General features: G+C 42.1%; 1 protein-coding gene across 3 annotated transcripts in view; it reads left to right on the forward strand.

Annotated features, from left to right (window-relative positions):
• Positions 1–24,009, forward strand: part of Fam19a4 (family with sequence similarity 19 (chemokine (C-C motif)-like), member A4) — a 163,242-nt gene that overhangs the window by 27,822 nt on the left and 111,411 nt on the right. For all 3 annotated transcript variants that reach the window (XM_005383816.2, XM_013513639.1, XM_013513640.1), the window contains exons 2-3: positions 14,666–14,798; positions 17,881–17,996. In XM_005383816.2, coding sequence (XP_005383873.1) covers positions 17,882–17,996 — 115 coding nt within the window. In that variant the 5' untranslated portion in view covers positions 14,666–14,798; position 17,881. The remainder of the gene's footprint in view (positions 1–14,665; positions 14,799–17,880; positions 17,997–24,009) is intronic.

Genomic DNA, 24,009 nt, shown 5'->3' on the forward strand with positions numbered 1-24,009 from the left:
AAACTTCTGGCAGAACTGATGAGTGACAGGTTCAGCCCAGGTGGAGTGGGAGGGGGAGAGGAAGAAGACAGCTGTGATAGGATTTTACCAACTCTAGGATTCATGAACTTCTTCTGTGCCGTGCATCTCTATGGAGATTTGGTGAAACCTACCAATACTGTCTCAGGATAATGTTTTAAAACATGTAACACAAAATTCGTTTGATTCCAAAGAGAATCAACTATATAGAATGTAGTGATCAAAATGTTAAAACTTTTTTGTGATACAGAATATGTATGCTTCTGTGTTAATGCATTAATCAACGTGATCTACAAGTGGGTCCATTTACTATGTTAATTATGAGGTTGTTGGTGGTTATCTATTTTGAGGTATTTACAATAAACTATGATGAGATTAAAAATACCTATGATTCCTAGTTGTGAGCAGATCATTGCACCTACGAAATACCCATCAGGTTTGTTGCTGACATTCATAACGGAAGAAAATAATGAATTTCAAGTACAGGTTAATGAATATAGAGATGGCATTTTTAAATGCTAGTTCCTGTGCCTCCAAATTCAATCCAAGAACCTGAGGTTCAGCTCATTCTTGGGCTTGGCATTTGACTTGACTTTGCAGCGCTGGGAATGGAATCCATGGCCTCCCATCTGCTAGACTGTACTGTTGAGCTGTACCACAGCCTCTGGCAGGTGCTTGAGAGCCGGTGCTGAGCCTCCTCGAGTTGGGGGAGGGGTTGAGGGAGGGGGTGAATGGGTGACCATTGGCTCCTTCATCTGTCTCCCAGGCGAGGCTTAGGAAATGTTGGCTAAGCCAAACCTTTGCCCAATACAGTCACCACTGTTGTTTCTAGCCCGAAGAAACGTTCAAGATAGGTGAGAGGGTGCGAGGATGTTATCTCAGGATTCTTGCCCTTGGCTCCTGAGATTTTGTTGTTGTTTTTGTTTCTTTCATCTGTTATAGAAATGTCCATTGATTGAGAGAATCGATGATGTCTGAAATGACTTATGAGGTTGAACATACTGTGGAAAGTGATATCACTAACTTGGTTTGTCGGGTTTTCTCAAGTCGGATCTGTTTGCTGATGATGGTATGCATAGTGTCACGGAATGAACAAGTCTGGCTTTTGCTTTGACGTCAAGTGTCCTCATGCTCAGTAAGATTATGGTTGGTCCTCACACCGTATAAAGGTGTATGCACACCAACAGGAAGTATCAGAAGAGGGAGGCCAGCAGACAAGATTATAACTGAAGTGTGCATTCAAAAACGCGAATGATAACTGGGTGTGGGGGGTGCACGCCTGTAATCTCAGCACTCTGGGAGATTGAGGTAGGAGGATGACAAGTTTCAGCTCAGCCTGGGCTGCTTAGAGAGACTCTGGCTCAAAATAAAAATACAAGATGAGCTGAGGTACTAGGTGTGAAGACCTTGGGTTCAATTCTCTGAAAAATGAAATTGCCACAAGAAAGGAGATGTGCTTGAAAAACCAAATTTATTAGGAAAAGGAGAAGGGATACCCTGGCTAAATTTAGGTTCTGTGATCCATTCATTGCTTTACCAAATATTTGCTGAGTGCTTGGTACCTGCCTCGTGCCATGTTAGATATGCTGTGGAGTGAGAGACACAGAGGCAGCACTGAGGTGGATGCCTGATCTTCGCCCCTCCGAGTTGAATTTTGTGGGAAAGACCCACATGAATGTGCAAATACAATTGTGAGCAGTGCTGAGATGACAAGACTAAACTAAGGGATGGTGAGTGAGTGATTCCCGAGCAGGTGGCAGTTGTAGGGACAGGAAGGGGAGTGGGAACTAAGCGGGAGGAGAAGATGGAAGAAAACTGCGAAGCCCCACGCATCCTTCTGCATGTTGTTTAAATCAAGAGATGAGAATCAGAGGAGCTGGTATTGTGGTCAGGAGTACGTGGATGTTAACTTGGGGTGACATTCTGCCTCTCATCTCGTCTAATCCTCAGAGCAAGCCTTTCAGCAGTTGGCTTTGTTTGTTTGCTCCAAATCTCTAACAGGATAGAAAGAAGCCATCCACCCACTTAGGTGAGAGCACAGGCGAGGCAGTGTGGACTCCGGATGGCAAAGGGGGCTGGGTGAGTCCACCTCTGGGAAGAAAAAGCAGTGGGAAGTAGAAAAAGCCTGGGAAAGCAGAGGGGGAAATTGCGGCTGGGCAGCCAGATGGCTTAAGGACTGATATTTGGAAAATAGAGGAAGTCCCACTCAGAGGACCTCTTGGTTCAAGGGCAGAGTCATTAAAATAGATGGAGTCCCCTCAACTTCTGGCTGTCAGTGAGGGAGGAGAGGATTAAATTTCAGGCACACATTTACACTTTCATATGTATACTTGATGGTATAAACAAAATGCCTGTCAAGTAGTCTAATGGAAATTTACCGTTCTCACTGAGGCAGTAATATACCCTGGATGTTTTCTTTATTTGGAAAAAACATAGCAGTGACCTATGGTTTGACGTCACCAGCTCACAGAAAGGTCTGTGAGGGTGCTCCTGTCACGTAGGCTGTAAAAACATAAAAGCTCACATTTATAGTGTAGTACAACTAGACCCTGAGTCCTAAGGGAATTTTATGTCCATTCCACATTGTCACATGTGAATTCACTAATTACAGCTTCATTTTTGCATCTGAGAAATACCAGATCAGGTTCCCAAAACTCACATGCACAGGAAAGGCACCACACACTCCAGGAGACTTTCGGAGCCCTAAGCCACAGGGTGCTGCGAAGAACAGCGCTTCTTTTACTTAGCAGCGACACCCTCCAGGCAATAAGCTCACTGTACATTCCGAAAAGGAAGAAACGCCTGTACCCGCCATGAGTGCCGTAATCTGTGTTATATGAAAATTAACTTTTACTTAAAATAGTAGAGTCATATGAAACAGAGGCAATGAAATTCAAATATTATCCAGCCTGTTCTTCCAACCCTTTTTACCCTAGCCTCCATCTCCAGGAACTTTGCACATATCGTTTCTCCTGTTGAGAGCCACATTCTGCTGTTGATCATAATTTCTGGTGAAGTGGTTGGTTACTGGTTCCTGCTCGCCTAGATTAACTTTTGTTGAAGCTTTATAAGAACGAGTGTCCTTGAGGTCTGACCTTCTGGAACTCCTCTGACCACCCTCACATCCCGGCACCACATACAATGAACCTGGGTCCTGTGTTCTTATTTACCTTAAACTTATCTTAAACCCTTGGGGCCACCTTGCCCTCCCACCCCCACCCCTGTCAGCCGTGCTGTCTGTCAGGAAATCAATCTGGATATCTCTGTGTAAACCATTGTGTGTTACTTCCTGGGTTGAATAGTCCAGGTAACATTTTTCATTTTGTTATTCGGAAATCGTACTTTTCTCTTAGGTCACTATGTCAAGGGGGAATTTTTGACTTTTGGTTGGACAAGGAGGCTGAGTAGAGAAAAAGAGAGTCAGTGAAGAGAATCAAAGTACAAGCTGAACTTTGGGCCTGTTAACGCCCATGGCAACTTGCTGGTATATTCATGTACTTCTGTTTGTCTCTATGCACACAGATTTGAAAAGGCTTCAGACTTCAGTGAGGCGAGAGATAAAGGGAAGAAAGGGTAACTAAGCACATGATGACTGTGGGAGATGCCTGGTGAAAGGTCCTAATCACTTACTGAAAATGGACAATCAGTTTGACTCTGAGATTCCTACCAGTCATAATGAGGATTAAAAAAATAACTGCATGATGTACAATGTCCACAAGGTGAAAGGTACTGAGGTCTTCTTGGTACCAAGACCTGAGCCTTGAGCCTTGGAATCAGTTCACGAGTTGAGCCCTTCAGGAGGTGCATGAGACATCGATCCATCTCGCCCCGTGAGGGGCTCCCCTTTTGATCCCGGGCTTCTCTGGCACCCTCTCCAGACAGCTGGCCAAACTCGTTCCCTTGTGCTTCTTGCGGAGACCTTTACGTGCTGTGTGAGCTGTCAGTGCAGTGCGTGGCCAGTTTTCCTTCTCTTGAGGCCATTGACACATCTGTCTGTCGTGTGACCTGGGAGACAGGTACCAGCCCCGGAGAGTAAGGAGGAGATAACAGACATCGCAAAACTGGGGGTGGGGCTTTGCTTACGCATGGGCTCACTGCCTCCCAGACGGTTGTGGAGGACCTGGTGTGTGCTGGGTGCTACTTTTGCTCTGGGACATTAGTGGATCTTTTGGCTCTGCCGTCAGCACCCTGCTCCCAACCATCCCCGTTCCTTGCTTGGACCGCTTCAGTCATCTCCCGTTTTGTGAAAGTCCCCTTCCCTTGCCAGAGTGATTCTCCATCCCGTGGCTGTGAAAGCTGAGCCTTCGTCTACTCCTCTCCTGCTGCAAACTGTTACACCTTCACATTCGCAAGCACATTCCAGCCCAAGGTCTCAGGCTCAGGAGCCATCTGCCCGCAGGGCTGGCTGACAAGGCCAACACCTCTTACCTCTATTTGCTCACCTCACCAGCAGCTGCCCTGGCTGCCTCCGCGCTGCTGAGCACAGCCAGCTGTTTCTCAGTCTTCCTCCGGAAGTTCTCCTTGTATCATTCATCGTGATGTCAGAATCACCTGCCTTGGGCCCAGGCTGTCCCTGACACCCGAGCAGTAGCCGTTTCCCCTCCAAGCCCAGGCAGGCTCCCTCACATCATTTGCTTCTTGCTCTGCACTGCTCCTCTTAGGTTAGAATTGCTTCATTTGAGCTTGTTCACCTATCTGTCCCCTCGCAGTTGAACGCCAGCTCCAGCACACAGGGACCTTGCGCCTCCTCTGCCCAGAACATAGGTCCCGGTGCAGAGGACTGGATCGCAAATGCTTGTTTGAGGAGTCACAAAGAAGTAATCACTGACCTGGAGGTGGCGCATACAAGACTGGGTCAGCTCCTGGGGTGTGACTTCCATGCAGCTAAGCCCCCTTCCTTCTTCCACCCAGGTCTGTGGTGGCCTTGAATGGCCTCTCCTTTCCTTACCAAGTCAAATCAAATGAAAACCAAAGAAACCTACCACATAGAGATGAGCTCAACAAATGAACAAAACCAGAAGCCTTCTTATCGCTGCTCGTCTTCCCTCTCACTCTTCTGTGTGGCCACCTCTTTAGGAAGCCCTCCTGGATTGCAGTGGTGCTGGCTGAGCTTCCTCTTGTCTATGTGGCTCGTGTCTTTCTTTTCATTATTCTGAAAGGCCCACTCAGCTAATTTCCTTGGTTGCTCCAAGCTAATTTCCTTGGTTGTGATTGTCCTCCTCACTGGAGGGTCACTTCTGAGTAGACAAGAGTCAGTCTTGTTAATTTCCCCGGCATGTCCACAGAGTGGCAAACCCCGTCTGCTTCCAGTGCCTTCAGGGTGAGTGTTGTGACATCTTTAAATAGCCTAGGACAGTGATGGCGAACCTTTCAGAGACAAGTGCCCAGACTGTAATCCAAAACCCACTTATTTATCCCAAAGTGCCAACGATGCAATTAAACCTGCATACTGAGATTTTAGTTTAGAAAAAAATAGCTCATACATTAACATCTTTTGTCTTAAAAGAAAAACAAATAACACGCATGCCATGGGTTCGCCACTGGCCTAGGAGTTTTGTGGAGTGCAGCATGAGCTTTTGTTTTAGAAATAACAGAGCGCTAACAAATACTGAATTCCACTAAGCTTTCGTTTGTTATTGGTGGTATTCCATAGAAATAATTACCATTTAGAAACTGTTAGTATATTTTAATTTAGCTTTCTTTTTTGGTATAACTATTTATTATAATATTGTTATTTAAGTTACATATTATATTTAAGAATATTTGCATTCTGTTTGTGAATATAGATTTATTAAAAATTAAAGCATAATAAAAATATCCAGTGTAAATCAGTTAAGCGTTGTCAGTAGATTCCTTCTTTTGCCCACAAGAGGGCATCATTGTCAAGCAAAAGATAATTTTAGGGCTGAAAATTTAATAAAGGTTTAGATTAAGCTTTTAAGAAGCATTTATCCCACTAATGGATTAAAGTGGCTAATATTGTCTACGACGGGCTTTGTCTTGCTACATAATCCTGCCATGGCTGAATTTACTCTGTGTACACATCCAAGAGTGTTATATGGCTGAATCACACTCTCCCTAAAATGCTCTGGGTCACAGTTCAAAGGCACCTTGGCTGTTAATGTGGTTACATCATATTAAGGCGAGGAATTTGGGAAGCCTACAGGTTAAATGACTACTCACTTGACAGTGAAACTAGAGGCTTACATTTATTCATTTATTAACAAAACTTACTTAAATTCCATGACATGTGGGATAATTATTCCAGAAGCTGGAGGGGCACAGAAATAAGCCACTTTCCCTGCGCCCCGCAGGTTCACACCCTGGTTATTGGTCAGAAGAACCCCTGCCCATGCTGATAAGGACAAAGCCTTACAGGGTGCTATTACTGGTAGCAATTACAACTTATTTTATTCTCACAAATATTCCTTAAGAAGTTAAGTTATATCACTTAAAAACTTTTCAGATAAAAGTTCAAGTGCTTGGCAACTTGTACCTAGTCTCCAACATAATCACGTTGGTGGCCATTTATTAAATAAAATCCTTGGCTATGCTGTTTTGATTATTTGAAAAATGAGAAATGAGAGGAAAATTTCTAATTAAAACCTGGCCTAATTAAAAGAAATAAACCCTCTGCAGTAAGGATAATTGGGCCTTGAGAGATTTATGGCTAAATTGCCACTACCGGTCACATTTGTTCAGGCTCACAGTTGGCATATTTTACTTGGACAACAAGCTGTGGAGCCATGCTGGGTGTCACCGAATTGGGTGAGTGTATTTTATTTTATGTAACTTGCTGGTTTGTTTTCTCTATTTTTTTTTTTTTTCTGTTCCAGCTCTCCACAAAGCCTGGTCACTTAACAGTGATTGCTTGTGTACTTCTCATGTCCTTTGCAGGCTGGCATTTTGCTTAACAAAACACACTGTTTGTGTCTCAGTCAGAAAGGAAATATGTCCCTGGTCTGAACTAAAGATTCTGGGTGGTTTTAAGGAATTTCTCAGTTCTCAAAATGATAATGTGAGCCTTACACAAGCACAGCCTGTCTGCTTCATCTACTCAAGTCCTCTCTGACTGGAAAAACCTTCTTAAAGAATTCTCTGCCACCGATTTCAATCAGATGGTAGTGATAACACATGAAATTAAAGCTTCATTTATAGAATTCTTTAATTTGTAATAGACAGTTACTGTCTTTAATGGTTTACTTATAATATGCTTTAGCATGTTGTAAAATGGTTCAGTAATAAATTCATCCATGGTTTTAAGCAATAAAATAAGCCATGAGAATATATATATATGGTGCTTACTGGCAGAACACTATGCCCGCATTAACATAGGACAGTGAACATGCTCTAAATGACAGAGTAATTCCATTCATCATGAGATGATTATAAATGATGGCTCAGGGCAGGCTTCAGCCACGTATTTCTGCTTGCAGTACATGTACACAAACATTGGGACACTGACAGCCTATTAAGTGCGTTTGTTTTCACTGGCATACTCCTCAGTGTAAGAAGCTCATTAATGCCTGTTTTCTTTCAGAGTAAATTTGTAGAGAGAGAGAATACACATCTGGCTGTGCATTCTCTGGTGGAAAAGCTGTTTGTGAGTTTCCAAGGACAATTCAGTATGATTGTGTTATTTAAGCAACTGGAAATGGAAACATCTTTCCTCATTTTGGTCTGGAGAAGTGATGGATTGTTTTATGTAGGCAAGTTCCATTTCAAAATGTGCAGTGGTTATTGGCCAAGCCATTAACTTAGAGGGACTGCCTTTTTTCCTTCTCCTCCCACTTATGATACTTTTTGACACCCCCCCCCCACTAAGGTTATATATTTATGAAACATTTTTATGAAACATTACTGCCGTCATTTTCTGTCCTGAGTGGAAATTAGTGTGGAAAAATGACTTAGCACATCTCTAAACTCTGGAAAGCACTGCCTATTACATCATTAGCTGGAGGAATTGCTGATCTTGTACCCCAAAACCCAAGGGGCCAAGAATGGAAGTCACCAAGCCACCCTAGTAGGTTCCAGCCCTGGAGGTCAGAGCTGAGCTGGGGTTGAGTCTAGAAATAGCCCAGGATCCTGTCCTCCTACCCTGGAGGTGATGCGAGCTGTCCTGGAGACCTCCTGGGAGAGGGCAGTGCGGTGGAGGAGCAAGCAGACTGTTTGCTCTTAAGCTAGATTCTATCTGGTGTATTGCTGCAAAAATGCTTCTGAATTAGACTGTAGAGGAAATGAGTATCAGCAGATGTACAGACAAAAAATTCATTTTTTCTTTTGTTTTGGTGCTGAAGTCTTTCATTGCAATCAACAGAAATAATTTAGCCTTGGTGTGAGGTCCTGTGGCTCTGGTATCTTCCTCCTGCAATGCTTTCTGAGTTCTGACCTGAAGTACATTTGTTTTCTACCTGTTTGAAAACTGGTGGTTTAAGCAGCCACAACATTTATAATTGTTGCACGTTTGGGCTTAATTTGGAAAGTGACATTCGTTAGCCTTTAATTAATCTGCAGCAAATCAGAAACTTGTGTCATTATCTTTCACTAGCTTTACAAGATGAGGCAAAATTTATTTAGGGATTAATGTAAACCATTGTAGACCCCAAGATCTGTTAATTAATTCTGTCCAATTGTCTACACAGATTTAGTCACAGATAACAACTTTTTAGCTTCAGGTTGATGACCTGTGTCTTCCAATGAAAAGAAAGATGGATTTATTTTCAGCCTGTTTACTAAAGTATGGAAAGAAACTCAGACTTTTTGGAAATATTCTTATTAGAATTAAAGCATTAGATGCAGTGTCTTGCTGTCTTGTTTTGTTTTTTTTTTTTTTTTTGGTTTTTCTCCGGCACCGGGAACCGAACTCACAACCTTGTGCTTGCCAGGCAGGCGCTTTGCCGCTGAGCTAAATCCCCAGCCCCTCTTGCTGTCATATGGCCAGAATTAGTATCCTGCCCCAGCTACTTACCTGCTGAGTGGTATTGGACAAGTCCCGTTTTCTCTTTATGCCATGTGGGGGTAGAAACCAGCCCTACCTTTAAGTGAGTGAATATTTTAAAACACTTTTAAATTTTAAATGCTATGCTTGGTCCATAGCAGGTTGCTATGTAAATATTTTTTGAAATAAAATAGGCCTTACCCAATAGAGATTTGGAGGAGTGCTTAAAGAGTTGAACTCTTAAAGAGTTGAATTAACCAGAACATCCAAAATCTCACTTATTGTTTAGGGTTGGTGATCGGGTCTCAGATGTTTTAGTGTATCTATAATGCTAAGCATTTCATGTGAATATGAATATGAGATGTCTTATCTTGATGTAATTTCTGACCGTGGGGAGTTGAAAGAACAGGACTTTGTTTACCTGTACTTTCAATGCCTCGTACCCCTTATGCTGATTCACCAGTTACATTCTCCTCACGTCTTTTGTGTTAAGTTGTTCCTACTTCCTTTCTTTCTCTCCTTCACTTTGGCCTGCCTTCTTTCCTTTTTTTCCTGTTCTTTATTTTTCTTGGATTCATTAACATTTGCCCCTTTTTCCTGAAACAGTAGAGAGCATATTTTTTTTAAATAGGAAGGATAACTTCTTTTTTAACTATAGTGTGATGATCACAATCAGGAAATTTAATGTTAATGCAATAATGTAATTTAATCTTCAGGCTACACTCAGACATTGTTAATTGTCACTCTCATGCCCTTTATGGCTCTGTGTGTGCCCATGTGCATATCATTTCATTCTGAGAATTGTTGTGTGCTTCGTTTTTCCAGGTCTGAAATCCAACACTGGGTCACAATTGCATTTGATTATGTCTCTCTCTCTCTCTCTTTCTCTCTCTCTCTCTTGTCTTTCATTACCTTGATACTTTTCCAGAATGCACAGCAGTGGTGTTCCAAAAAGTCTCTCAATTTGAGTTTGTCTTATTTTTTCTCCAGGATCAGATCCAGGTACAAGGTGACTCTGTCTTCCAATTTTAAAAGGAAACACTTTAGCTCATCACTGTTGATTTTTAGAGTGAAAGATTATGATGCTTTGTAGATTAACATGTTTGCAAAGAGGGGTGTGTAGCAGAAAGATCTGAAGAGGTCCCGAGGGTACTTACCTCTGACAAGCGAATGACCTTTCTGAATGAAAAATACTTTAGGAAATTGACCCACTAGTACAGATGGCAGGTGGATCAAGAGAAAAGAAAGGTCCACTCTTTTCTTCCTTGATAAGAAATCAAGGGAAGCCAGAATTTCTTCCCGTGTAACTTGGAAATAAATTAAACATCTGAAGAATGGTCTCTTTTGCCTGAGAACCTCAAAGGTCCTAGGTGTCAGGAAACAAATAGGTGTTCTGCTCCTTGGTAGCAAAAGAGTGACTTTCTGCACATAATGCCAACGTATCAGGTGACAGAAGAAAACCAGAGCCCGCATCCCGGTGCTGTGTCTTTTCAGTTCATTCTGAGAATGATCAGAAATGTTTTAAAAAAGCATTTTTTTTGTGAGCCTAGGTGTGACTAGTGTCTTTCATCATTGAGAATTCTGAAAACTCTTCATAATAAATGACTTTTAAAGCAGATGGACAGAAAAGATCTGTTCATCCCTAATTGGGATGAACAGAGAGAAATCAAATGACTGCCAGTTAATGCTTTGGGTACCATGAGCAACATTAGGGGTGGTTTTGAAGACGCCAAAGGTTAGACGTGAAAAGAAAGAGTTAATCCTTCCATGTATGTAAGGTCCCCTGTGGGAAAGTATTCCTGAATGAGTTACTATTCCACCTAAAATTAAACCCCTGGCTCCTCTGGTGTAATGAACTATAGTATTGCATTTCTTCTCACTGATGGATCAGTTTTCTAATGAATTGAAAAGAGAATACCCAGTGGTTTCTTTTGTGTGAAGAAAACAAGATAAATATTAGCCAGGAAAGGTCATTTTAGTTTCCAGTATGCGGAGAGTTCATTATGACTGGGTCTGATGAATTACAGTATGTAATTCTTTTCAATAGCAGAAGGTCACGTCATACCCTTGGGTGGACATGAGGACCAACATGCTTTAATAAAGTTGGAGGATCTGGTAGATGAACATTCTCAAGTCATTTTTTTCTCCTAGAAATTCATGTTTATACAGTTATTCAAAGCCCGTTCTCTCTCACTGAAGTAATCATTCCAGGCATGAGCTGTCTTCCCTGCAGTGACAGAGGGGCGGGGCTGGAACCTTATTACCTGAAACTTTTTCTAATCCAATTTGTGGAATTATCTTTGCGTTATTGAAAAAGAAAAACTTCAGTTGTGCTTTGTGGGGCATTTTGTAATGGGTTTGTCACGATTCTAAAATAGACTGCATTTTAAAGATTTTTTAAAAATTTATTTTTTAGCTGATATATAAAAACAAAAAAATTAACATGTTTAGTGAGATTGTTTTTTGATATATCTGTATCTATATTTATATCTATCTATATCTGTATCTCTAACTCTATATCTATGTATATAGTATTGTTTAGGTCAGGTAAACCATATTGAATTCCTCAAAAATTTTATTTCTTCATGGTGAAAGCTGTCAAAATATTTTCTTCTAGCTTTTTGAAGTTTATATTACATTATTGTTACCTGTAGTCATCCTACTGTGCTATAGCACACTGAAAGTTCTTGCTTCTCTGTAAATATAACTTAATATTCTTTGATCAACTTTTCCCTATCCCTTTGTCTCTTCCCAGCTTCCGATAACCACTAGTCTACTCTCCATTTCTGCAAGGTATGATCAAAATATATAGCGCATGTTTAATTTTAAAATATTTTCAAAGTAAAAGACACGTTGTCATTAATTCCCCTCAAAATACTTCCCCTTCTTCAGTCACACTTTTCCCATTGTTCTTGCTGCTTTCTGAAGCACTTCTGCACGTTCCCTTCAGTGTGTGTCTTTATGAGGTCTGATAAAAATATACGGTGAGTGCTGTTGCCAAGTACCACCCAATGGAAAGGAGAGCTCCTGAAAACATTATGGTGTGTCCTCACTCAGTTTATTCAATGAATCTAGCCCCGTATAACTTCTGCTCTTCCCCACAGTCAAAATAACCACAGAAGGTAAATATTTTGATTCTATTCGGGACATCAAGGCTGTACAACTAGACGCTTATGAAAGAGGACTTCCAGAACTGCTTCACAGAGTGGGAAAGGACCATGGGACAAGTGTTTTTGAAGTGAGGAAAAAATGGCGGTGTATCATTTACTGTAATAATTTTTTTTTTCCTTTTTGAGACGGGGTAGCCCAGGCTGGCCTCAAACTCACTCCTGCCTCAGCCTCCTGAGTGCTAGGATCACAGGTGTGCACCACCACACCCGGCTGTAATAAATTTTTGAAGACAGTTGAACTTTCACTGTAGTTTTTGATCATACCACATGTCATCTCTACTTTTTTAGATTCCATGTATGAATGAGATCATATGGTATTTGTCTTTTTGTGCATGGCATATTTTACTTAGCATACTGATCTCCATTTCCATCTATGTTGCTGCAAGTAAAAAGATTTCCTTCTTTTATGTGGCTAAATAATATTCCATTATTTGTATATAGCACACCCTTTTTTGGGCCATTCATCAATTGATGGACAGTTGCTGGTTTCATTTACTGCTCTACATATACCCAATAGTGGCATTGCTGTGTTGTATGATAGATCTATTTTTCAGTTTTTTGGGAACCTCCATTCTGTTTTCCATAATGGCTGTACCGTTACATCCTGCCAGCAGGATATAAGCATTCTCTCTTCTCTATATCCTTGTCTCAGTCGTTTTGATGATAGACATTCTCACTTGGGTGAGGTTTTAATTTCCATTACTTGTGATTTTGATGTGCACTTCCTCAATGATTAGTGAGTGGTGCTGAGCTTTTTGTTTTGTTTTGTGTTTTTGAGGCAGAGTCTCACTATCTGGTCCAGGCTGGCCTCGAACTCACTATGTAGCCCAGGTTGGCCTCGAACTCAGGGCAGACCTCTGGCTCAGACTTCCAAGTGCTGGGGTTTCAGGCGTGCACTACCACTCCTGGCTGCTGAGCATTTCTTAATGTATCCTGTTTGTCATTTTTATGTTATCTTTTGAGAAATGTCTTTTTAGATTGATTGTCCATTTTTAATCAGTTATTTGTCTATTTGCTAAGGAGTTTTTGCAACTTCTTATGTATTCTGAATGTCAACCTTTCTCTGATGTGTGGTTTGTAGTTGTTTCCTTTGCTGTGCAGAAGCTTTTCAATTTGATGTAACCCTATTTATCTATTTTTGCTTTTTTTGTGTGTGCTTTGAAGTCTTGTCCAAAAAATAATTGTCCAATTTTTGTGTCTCAGTGCCCAGTTTCTCCTGTGTTTTCTTCTAGCAGTTTCATATCTTACATTTTAGTCTTTCATCCATTTTGAGTTGATTTTTGTAACTGGTGATAGGACTTACCTTTCATTGTTTCGCATGCGGATACAATTTCCCCAGCAGTGTTTATTGAAAACGTTGTCTTTTCTCCAATACAAGTTCTTAGCACCTTTGTGAAAAGTTAACTAACTGTAGATGCACGAATTTATTTCTAGGATCTCTATTCTGTCCCATTAGTCTACATGACTGTAGTTAGGCCAGCACCATGCTCTGGTTTCTACTGCTTTATAGTAGAAGTCAAGTAGCGTAATGTCTCCTGCTTTTTAAAGAATATTGACTCTTTCAATCCATGAACATGGATGTCTTTATAAATTTTTCTGTCCCCTGGTTTTTTCATCAGTGTTTTGTAATTTTCATTGTACAGATCTTTCACCTCTTTGGTTAAATTTATTTCTAGGTGTTTTGTTTGGTATTGTTTTTAATAGATACTATCAATGCGATTGCTTTCTTGATTTCTCTTTAAGGTACCTCGAAAATCATTCTTATATTGTATTTAAAGCTTTAATATTTATTATTTCCTAGCATTTTCTCTGCTCTCTACCACTGGGAAGGATGTGTTAAACTTAGAAACACTGAAAGTGGGATAGTTATAGGTTCTATTGTTTTGTTTTTAAAATGTTTTTGGTTTAGAATCTTCTGAATCCTTTAAAAATGCTACCACCAGGTATAAATGTCCTTTTAAGGTCTGTGCAGTAAGGGAAAGTATGGTGTCAATTAAATATTCACAAGTGTTCTTTATATTTTGGCATAATGAATTCTGTTGAAGTCTTCTCCTTCTGGTCAGCATTTTTTGAAAAGCAACCTTGTAGATTATCTAGCAGCACCTCAGGTAAATATAGCCAAATCTAGGAACTCAGATCTGCAGGCTGTCCTTTGCATTACTCTATGACTTTTGGCAGATTGCATAACTTCTTGGGACTAGATTATCTCCCATTTCTGCTTCATACATTTATCAATAAATTGGGGAGAGTAAAATTATGCACATTGAAGGGTCTCAGGTCTTACATCAAAATTTGAATGTCTTTTCTGTTTTAAGAATGTTTGCTTTGAAACTGTTGTATAATGTGTTGACTTGTAAGTGGCTAGTTAGAATTCTGCATCGCTTCCCCCCTAATATTAAGACACTTTACTAATGTGGAATGGTTTGGACATTACTTGCTTGAAAGTGCAGGCATCAGGGTAAACACCGTTATTTTGCCCTGGAAATCTGTTTCATTTCAACACTAAAATGCTAACTGATTCCTGTTTTTTTAAAAATAGGTCTTACAAATTAAGAAAATTTGGAGCTGCAGACATGGTTGGTCAGAGCTACAAATGGGAATTTGAAGTCACTCTGAAATACATCCTGGGATAATTGTATTTGACTGGAACCAAATCTTATGAAATCCTGAAGGTAAAACAATTTCAACAGGCACCTAGAGATAATATCTTGATAAATTATCGAATATTTAGCATCACTATGCATGAATAGAAGCCTTTTCAAACTGAGGCTATTTGGGAGTTCAGGGAAATGCCATTCTTTTAAATTTAACTTTCTTCTTTGAAGAGCAGTGCTTGGCTTCTTCAGTGAGGGAAAAGGCAAGGAGAGAGAGAATTATTGAACAGCTTTTCTGCCCCAGTTCCTCCTCCTCACCCTGGCATTTCTCTGGGGAGCATAGCTGCGCTGAATTTTATACTTGTTTTAGGGACAAAGAACTTGTTGCTACTCTCCCAGGAATTGTTGAGATAAGGAGATGGATCAGGGGTCAGCCCTTGGGATTTTAAATGTCTGCCCTTGAGATTTGATTTCGGGGGTTTGTTGTGTTGATCCAACTAGCAAAGCAGAAACTATCCTGAAGTTATGGAACAGAAGGAAGTGCATTTAGGGAACTGGGGACACAGATGATGGGAGAGCCAGAGAAGTCAAGGAAGCAGTAATGGAGACACCCTTGAGTCAGCAGCTGCAGGAAGCCACCGCCGTGCCTGGGTGGCAGGACAAAGGAAGCAGTGCTGGGCAGAGCCAAGGGATGGGGGCTTCAGGGGAAGCTGGATCCATAGCGGAACCTTCTGCAGGAACTAGAGTGGAAGGGAAGAAACAGCCGCTCTGTACATGCTGTGAGACAGAGAAGGTGGAGAGCGACACCTAGACCTTTCCTTTCTTCCTTCCTTCCCCTTCCAGCCCCTAGGCATTTCCTCCACCTGGCTGAGGTGAGGGCCTGGGAAATACACCCTGGAGGTGCCCTCTGCCAGCCCTCAGCACAGGGGGAAGAGGGAAGAATAGGTCTGAAGGCAAAACAGGCCCAGGTTGGCATTAAGTTCATATATTTTGAAAAAAACTTAAAAAATTGGTTTTGTTTTTACAGTATCATTTTCACATCAGAAAAGTAGCCCATCTCTTGGCTGTGTCGTGATTCATTTAACCAGTTCTGTATCGTTAAACATTGGGGTAATTTTTCATGTAATACACGATAGCCAAAACTCCCCATGCATTTCTGGTTATTTCTTTGGGATTAAATCCTGCAGGCTATTTGTTAGATTGAAGGATATGAATATTGTAAATCTTTGACTCACATTATCAAATTATCTACAAATTTATACTTTTATCAAGTTAAATACTTTCCATATTATAGGAGAGATATCTCATTCTGTTGCTACAGCCAACGGACATCGCTATTTAAAAATGTATGCTAATTTTATGGGCTGAAAAAGTGCCCCTTAGTTATTTATTTTGCATATTTATTAGGCATTTAAACTTCTCCTTTTGTTGCATTGTAAAGCTCTCAGGCTTCAGAGACGCAACTAGGAGACTGGCACAAAAACAGAAAAATAATTGGAATGGGTAAATTTTAAAATGGACATTTTTTGCTATTGACATCTTTATAATATAATTACATTCATCTTGAGGAATTAGAACCTTGATAATTTGTATTACCTGCCTTTCCCTCAGCCCTCTCCTTTCCCCCCTTCCCCAGGTCCCCTTAAAAATGGAGCACATTCAGTAGTGATATTCGAAGTCATCTCTGAGAAGACAAGTTGTTCCAGAGTGGGGGGTGGGGTGGGGTTAGGAGCCGTGGGCTGGTTGGGAAGGGTTTGCTGGCCCCACATCACATTTTAGTAAGCAGAATGGGAATTTTTATACCTCAGAGGACGGGTCTTTTCTTGAGGGTGACTCCCATACCCCACGAAGTCCATTACACATGTGCCTGGAATCTTCTGTGAAGACGGACAGTAGTGGACGTGGATGCTTTGCTAAGCTCCCTCTTCAAGAGTGAAGGGTTTATTCCTTCCACGGTTGGAGTATGGTCAGAAGATAGCTCATAGTGGCCCACTCTCAGAATTGCCCTCCACTAAAAAGATCCACCTTACCAAAACGACCCTCTTTCTTTGGGGGTTGCTCGTGTCCATGGCCAGATAACATTTCACATAAGGGACTTGTGCACCTGCACGTTTTGAATCTTCAGGGAGATTTCCGTGTTTTAGGCTGCTTGCTGAATGTCCACCCATGAGTACCAGGGGAAGCTTGTACATAACATGAGGGTTCCTTGGATCCATGATGGTGATAATGGGCACTAGGAGGTATGTGCCAAGCGGAGCCCAATATAGCATTTCAGACGCCAAGTGCCTTTTTATGGCCCTGAAAGGCTATTAAGATACATGCCAGGTGTGGTGGCACATGCCTGTAATCCCAGCCCTTGGGAGGCTGAGGCAGGCAGATTGTTGTGAGTTTGAGGCCAGCCTCAGCTATATACATGAGCTCAAGGCCAGCCTCAATTACATAGTGAGATCTTGTCTGAAAAAACTGTTTATTAAGAAACAAACAAGAGAAAGTTAATCAAGCTGTACGTAATTCTCTTATGTTAAAAAAGGTAGAACATTAAGGCTAAGATAATTCATCTTTGATATTTGCCAATTATTTCTCTTGTTTTTGAATAGACCACGCACCCACACTGTGAACTGAATTGTCTTAGAGTAACTGTTTTGACCCTGTCTAGCCATGTAAGGTTCAGTTTATTCTCCCCTTCTGTCCCCCATTCATCTAGAAGATGAGTTGCATCTTCTACAACTATTCAGCCAGTGACACCAGAAAGCTCTTGGGCCCCATGTGCAAAAGTCTTGTGAGTTCCTTCAGATGTAGAAACCATGTACCTTCTGTGTGAATCCAGTTCTAAGTGTGTACCTTTAGAATGTCATGATAGGAAATAGAATTTAACCCCCATGTTCTAGCAGGGAAACTTGAACCACACCTTGGAGATTCAGAAATGGACTTCCCTGACATGTGCTGCCAACTTGGAAAGCCCTTAGTTATAAAAGGTGGCTATTGGAGAGTGAGTTAATGTTCAATTCCAATTCAAGTTTGATCGGCCTTTGGTTTTCTTGGGGGAATAGAAGTCAAGAGCCAAGGGTCTCCCAGGCCCTTTCGCTGCTCTGAGGTGGGGCTTCCCAGGGAGCCTGGCTTTGCCGGGACCTCACTGACTCAAGCTGTGTTTTCCCTCTAGGATGAAAGTCTGTGCCAAGTCAGTGCTGCTGTCCCACTGGGTCTTCCTGGCCTACGTGTTGATGGTGTGCTGCAAGCTGATGTCTGCCTCTAGCCAGCACCTCCGAGGACATGCAGGTAAGCGCTTTAAGCTCATTATGCTCTGCTGAGATCAGTTAATAAAAGTCCACATTTTAGACACAGGCCAGTAAACCAGAGGAAACAGGCAGCGCCACAGAGAAAGGAGCGAGACTTCATGGTTTGGTGCTCGAATAGCGCTGCTCCTGCCGTGCTGTCAGGATGTCTTTAAGGCTGTTTTTTAGATTTTTCTTTTCCTGGGTACACTTCAAGTTTTTCGTGCTTTTCTTGCAAAGAGTGACAGAAAACCAGCAGTACACAGTGTGCGCACGCATGTGCTGCAAGCACTGGAGAAGGAGGAACATGTGGACTGATAAACTTCACCCATGGCTAGAGTGAAAGGAACTCTCGGATAATTTAAGACCTGTCTGTGATACATGGAGAAAAGATGCTGAATGATTAATAAAAAACAAAAACAAAGCAAAGCAAAACAAAAAAGGGAAAGAGAAACAGTGGAAGCTTTTGCACGGGCACTAAAAGGAAAGCTTTTTTTTTTCCAGTACCAGGAATCGAACTCATGACCTCGCGCTTGCCAGGCAGGCGCTGTGCCGCTGAGCTAAATCCCCAGCCCTAAAATGAAAGTTTTAGATGCGGTCATTTTAATAATTTCTACTGAAACTCCTATACATGTGTTGCTTTTTTCTTCAACTCAGGGCTTTGGTACTGAAGTGTGTGTATGTGTGTGTGTGTGTGTGTGTGTGTGTGTGTGAGAGAGAGAGAGAGAGAGAGAGAGAGAGAGAAAGAGAACGAATGAGAATATCTTGTGCTTTCCTCTCCTTTGTGATAGCTGTATTAAAAGTGACCCAGATTTGGAAATCCTCAGAGAATTATTTTCCTGAATAATTCCCATTTGTCAATGGACTCATCCAAATCATTACGGATTCTACTATGGTGATTTGGGTGCGGTGGTGTCGGAACTGCTTTGGCTTTGCTAAATCACGTAGGTGTCAGACACGTACATCCTCTCTCCAAAGGCTTTTGTGTGTGGAAACATTCATGCAGTAGCCCTACCGCTAGGTATATAAGAAGGCATGCTCTCTACTCCCTTACTCTGGTATGTTAAGGTTATCTGTAATTTTAGGCTCAAGGTAATTTCTTAAATGTCTCACAATTCAGTTTTCCCTCCTCAAGCAACAGTTAGAAGAAGATGAAAAAAATAATGATTGAAGTTGCAGCAAATCAGTGTAAAATCAGCAGCATGCGGCTGCTGTGGAGTGCCCACAGCTAGCTGGTGATGCGTGGTGTGCCTTTTGATGAGTTTGTTCAGAAGGACAGGGTGTTTGAAGTCATTAGTCTTATCTGTGTAATACACATCTCTCCTCTTGAATGGAGGTTAGGAGTCAGGCTAGTCAACACGCAGATCATTTCAGTGGGGCCTCTTATCAGCAGCAGATTGCTGGGCTTTCTGGAGGGGTTGTGTTGCAGAGTGATTAAAACTTGAAGGAAATAAAGGGTATCACTGAACTTTACCTTTTTGTCTGTGTGGCAATCGCTGTTTCATAGGTAGCTCTGAATTTGCGAAAGGTAGAACTGTGAGGCAAATCTAAGTTAAGATGGAATTGTGTACTTAAGAAAGGCTGATAGCGTCTTCCATATCAGTAGAAGTTCAACATATGTCAGGGATGGTGTAGGGGGTCTGAGCCAAAGACCAGTCCTGCCAAGGAAGTGACAGTTTTTCTGAGATTGCTAGATGACTTCCTTTGGGTTCTCAGCACACATGGCCTGCGTTTTGGGTTCTCTTTGGGCTGTTGCAGATTCCTCTCCCTTCATCTTTGGAATATAAGTGCCTGTTACGTCATGCCTCACCACCCATGAGAGGCGTCAGGGCTGAGTTGGCTTCTGCGGGCTCTGTCCTTTAGCTGAAGATGTGTGCTGCCTGAAGGACCATTTTCTGTAAGCTTCCTTTGCCCAACTGGAGGACCTTCACAGTGGACCTCCCGGGCCTCCTGCAGCACAACACACCTCCCAGACTGAGGACTCCTGAGTCCTCCTACAAGGCCCTACATTGTGCCCCGATGCCTGTGATGGAGTGGGTGCTGAAATATTTATTAATAGGCTGATTACTTTTGTCTATTTGTGTCTTGGTTACTTTTCTCATTCCTGGGACAAACTACTGGGCACGCACAAGTTAAAGGATGAAAGGCTTATTTTAGCTCACAGTTTGTAGAGTTTTCAGTCCACACCCAGCTGACTTTCAGGTACAGTGGCATGGCAGAGGGGAATCACAGAGGAGAAATAGTTCATGACGTCACAGGCAGAAGGCAGAAAACAGCAAGCAGCAAGTCTTCCTTTCCCTTTTATTCCATCCAGGCTATAAGCTTTTTGGGTGGTGCCACCCACACCCAGGGTGGGGCTTCCCTCTTCAGTAAATCCATTCAGGCATACCCAGAACTATGCTAATTCCAGTCAGTGGACTAATTTTGTACCATACACTTTTAATCCCAGTATCGCACACCCTAAACACAGCCAGCTCAGAAAAGCCCCACTATGAGCACACGAGGCTTTGGAAGGACGTTTAAATAAAAACCATAGCGATTTGTTACTGTCTTAAAAGTTACATAGCTTCCTTTTGGTGGTAAAAGTTCCAGATAATATAGGCAATTATGAAAGTTACATCCTTTTAACTTTTTCTTGGCCGTTTTCCTAGGATAAAAGTATGTGTATGCCAATATGTATTTATACACACATATGTTACTGTGCACCCTGTTTCATAACCACCCCAGATCCCTATTCCCATTTAATTAGAGTTTAGAAGTCTTTTCATTGGGTACTCACAGATCTCTATTACTCCAAGACAGCGTGGTACTTTTTTGGGTGATTGTACCATAAATTATGTGGTCATTCCAGTTTTGGTTAGTTTATTACCAGACTTGTACAATTGTGCATGTCCTGTCTTTGGAAAAGTTTCTTCTAGTGAAATTGCTGAGTTACAGTACATGTAAGTGTGTCAGTGACAGTAGACTAATTGCTATAACAAATAGGCCATCCAGATCCCAACAGAAGAAATTTTCATTCTTTCTCATGAGCATTGGGTGGCTAAACAGGTGAGCCGAATGGTCTCTCCCTGTTACAATCGAAGCTTTGTTCTTTTCAACATTTGTTTTTCAAGAATGGTGTGGTTTTGTCTCCATTCCAGCCAGCTGAGGGTGAGGAGGGAAACAGCTGTGTGTGTGGAGGGTGGGTTTCACCTGGAAGATACTACTGAGACCAACCTAGGTATGGACGTTCTGCCCTGCCGTTGGCTAGGGCCTCATCATGACTACACCCAACTGCAAGGGAAGCTGGGAAACACAGTCTAGCTGTGGGCCCAGGAAGAAGAGATGAAAATTTTCTGATCCAACACCATGCATTTCGTATTTTGAGAATGCCAAATGTTTTCCAGAACTTTTGGAGTTATTTATCTTTCTACCAATAGTAATGGGAATGAAAATCCTCTTCAACCGTAAGTACTGTCAAGTTTTAACGTTTTGCTAGTAAAGCCATAAAACTGCAGTTTGGTGGTTGACTAAAGACTTAATATATTGATAGATTATTTGCATTTGTTTCTCTTTGGACTATTTTGTCAGTTACCCACTTTTTGGGGTCTTATTCATTATTTACTTGCTGATTTGTGAAAGGTTTTGTGAATTGGGAGCACTGGAGGATGAGCAATTGCAGGGGTGCAGTGCTGAGAAATTCTGCTCTGCTGCGTGAGTTGCAGGCAGCCTGACAGCTGGAGCGAGCTGCAGAGAGTGGCCCACGGAAGCTTATGTGTGAGCGTCCAGGAAGGTGCTGGGCACAGGGCCTAAGGCTTTGGGCCAGTGCCTGTCAATCAGAGGAACTGTGGCCCCAGGAAACCCTAGTTAGAAGCTTTCTGGATACTTCTAAGTGCTTAGCTTAGCAGTGTGGGTTGTTGATCGTTGTGTATAAATAAGGAGATGTGTTACTACCATGTCCCACCCAGCTGGCCAAGACAGAGACAGAGGGGAAGAAGGTGGGAGCCTACCACCAACTTGGGAGATGAGAGGTGTTAGTTATGGACTGAAAATTCAATTTTAGTTCAAATGTTAAAAAACAAAACAAATGCCACTTAATTTTCACATGATGCCTGGTAGGAATCCTTTGATTTAGACGTTTGTTTAGAATTCTGTTTGTCAAAATAATGGAACAGGAGAGCCAGTATAGGTCTTCTGTAGCCTCCAGCCATGGGATAGGTGAGGGGACCGCACTGGTAGGTCATTTCTCCTAAAAGGAAGCCAGAGTTAACTTTGTTATTTCTTAACCAACAATTTGTGCTTTTTTTCCCTTGTAAATGACATAATCTCCCACAAGAGGGCAGCAAACACAGCACAATGGGAAGACGGCTGGCTGGAAGGCAGTGTCAGAAACTGGGGATCCTGTGAAATGAATGGTATGGGGGTGTTTCTGAAACCTTCATCCCGGGTAGACATGATGAGGTTCGGACCTAAAGCACTCTCCAGTCCCAAGATTTATCCCTGGGACTATTTGGACAATTTAACAGTTAGATTCTCCCCTTTGCAGATAGCCGTACTGCTCTTTTGGTGGAGCTGAGGGTGTCAGGAGCTTGGACGCTACTAAATTACAGGATCATTTTAATAGTGCTGTTTCTCCAGAGAGCTTCAAGCATGTCCTGAACTGGGCTGGCTCACCAAATGCTACGGTGTCTGGGGACTTTTAAACCCGACTGGTGTCAGTGTACAAAGGCCTCCAAAGTCGGTGCACACTTGGCAATGAGGCAGCAGAGGAAATCCAGGGCTGGGGGCCGAGAGGCAAGCACAATCCTGGTTCTACCACTCCATGCCTGTGTGACCTTAAACAGGCCACTGTCCCTCTTTGCACCCGTGTCATCATCTGTAAAAGTGCAATGCGAATGCAAGCCTAATTTATGTGGATCCGCTGGGGCAGCTCAAAAAAAGTATCATCGTTCAAAAAGCTAACTAGAAGAGAGTCACGTTATGAACACCGAGCTTTTGCTCCACCTTCAGAAAGGAGAGAAGACCTTCCCTAGACTTGGGGATGCTGAACGCTCCTTCCTGCTGTAGAGGGGGTACCCCACTGATTAGGAGCTGCTCAAGCGTCAAGAATTGTGAAAGTCTCAGGAGTTACTCTGCTTGAGAGCTCGAAGCTAAGGGGGTCGGGGTCACAAGGCCAGCGGAAGGTGTGAGATGCACGGTCAGAGACCAAGGGTCTTGTTACGGTGGTCAGCAGCGTGAGCCTTGGGTTTGTGTCGGGCCTCCTTCTGTAGGTGGGCGAGGTTTGAATCCTCTCTGGGACTCGGCGTCCTCGTCTCTAACCTGAGGGTTATAACAAAGAATAAAAACACTTCCCATGAGTAGTAAGGAACAGTGAGCTTAGTCCTAGTTGGAAAGTGCTGAGAATGGTGTCTATCTAGTAAGGGCTCAAAATTGCAAATCACTTTTATGAGACCTGCCTTCTCCTTTTGAATGTGTTCCATTTCACTGAAATTCTGTATTGTTTGAATTTATGGAAATTTAGTTTTTTCATTGTTTTCCCTGTTAAAAATAACCCAAAGTATGCCTGCTGTGATTGTGTGTTTGGGTGCTTTGTGTTGTTTCTAGTTTAGGAGAAATTTTTTGCAGGCTGTTGCTTTTGTGTTTTTTTTTTTTTTGGTTTTCTTCTGGTACCAGGAATTGAACTCACGACGTTAGGCTTGCCAGGCAGGTGCTTTGCCACTGAGCTAAATCCCCAGCCCCTGCTTTCGTGTTTAGGCTTATGTTTCTGTTCCCTGCCACCCGCTTTTCTTCAGTAACCTCTATTTCTTCGGAGAGAACAACTGAATAGGGAATGTAACTTCTGCAGGAGGTTTTCTGAGTGAGACCTAAAGGTAATGTATTCATTTTGGAAGTAACAAAGCTGCATGTACGAACTACTGCTTTTACTTCGCAGGTTAAAATACATTAGATACAGATACTTTTGAAATACGATTTTCCTGCATTGCCTGAGTTTTGACACCAGGGGGTAGGCAAGGCTTAGAATCGCTAAGTAGAAATAC

The sequence above is a fragment of the Chinchilla lanigera genome, unplaced genomic scaffold, assembly GCF_000276665.1.
Source record: "Chinchilla lanigera isolate Chin_1 unplaced genomic scaffold, ChiLan1.0 scaffold00020, whole genome shotgun sequence".
NCBI lineage: Eukaryota > Metazoa > Chordata > Mammalia > Rodentia > Chinchillidae > Chinchilla > Chinchilla lanigera.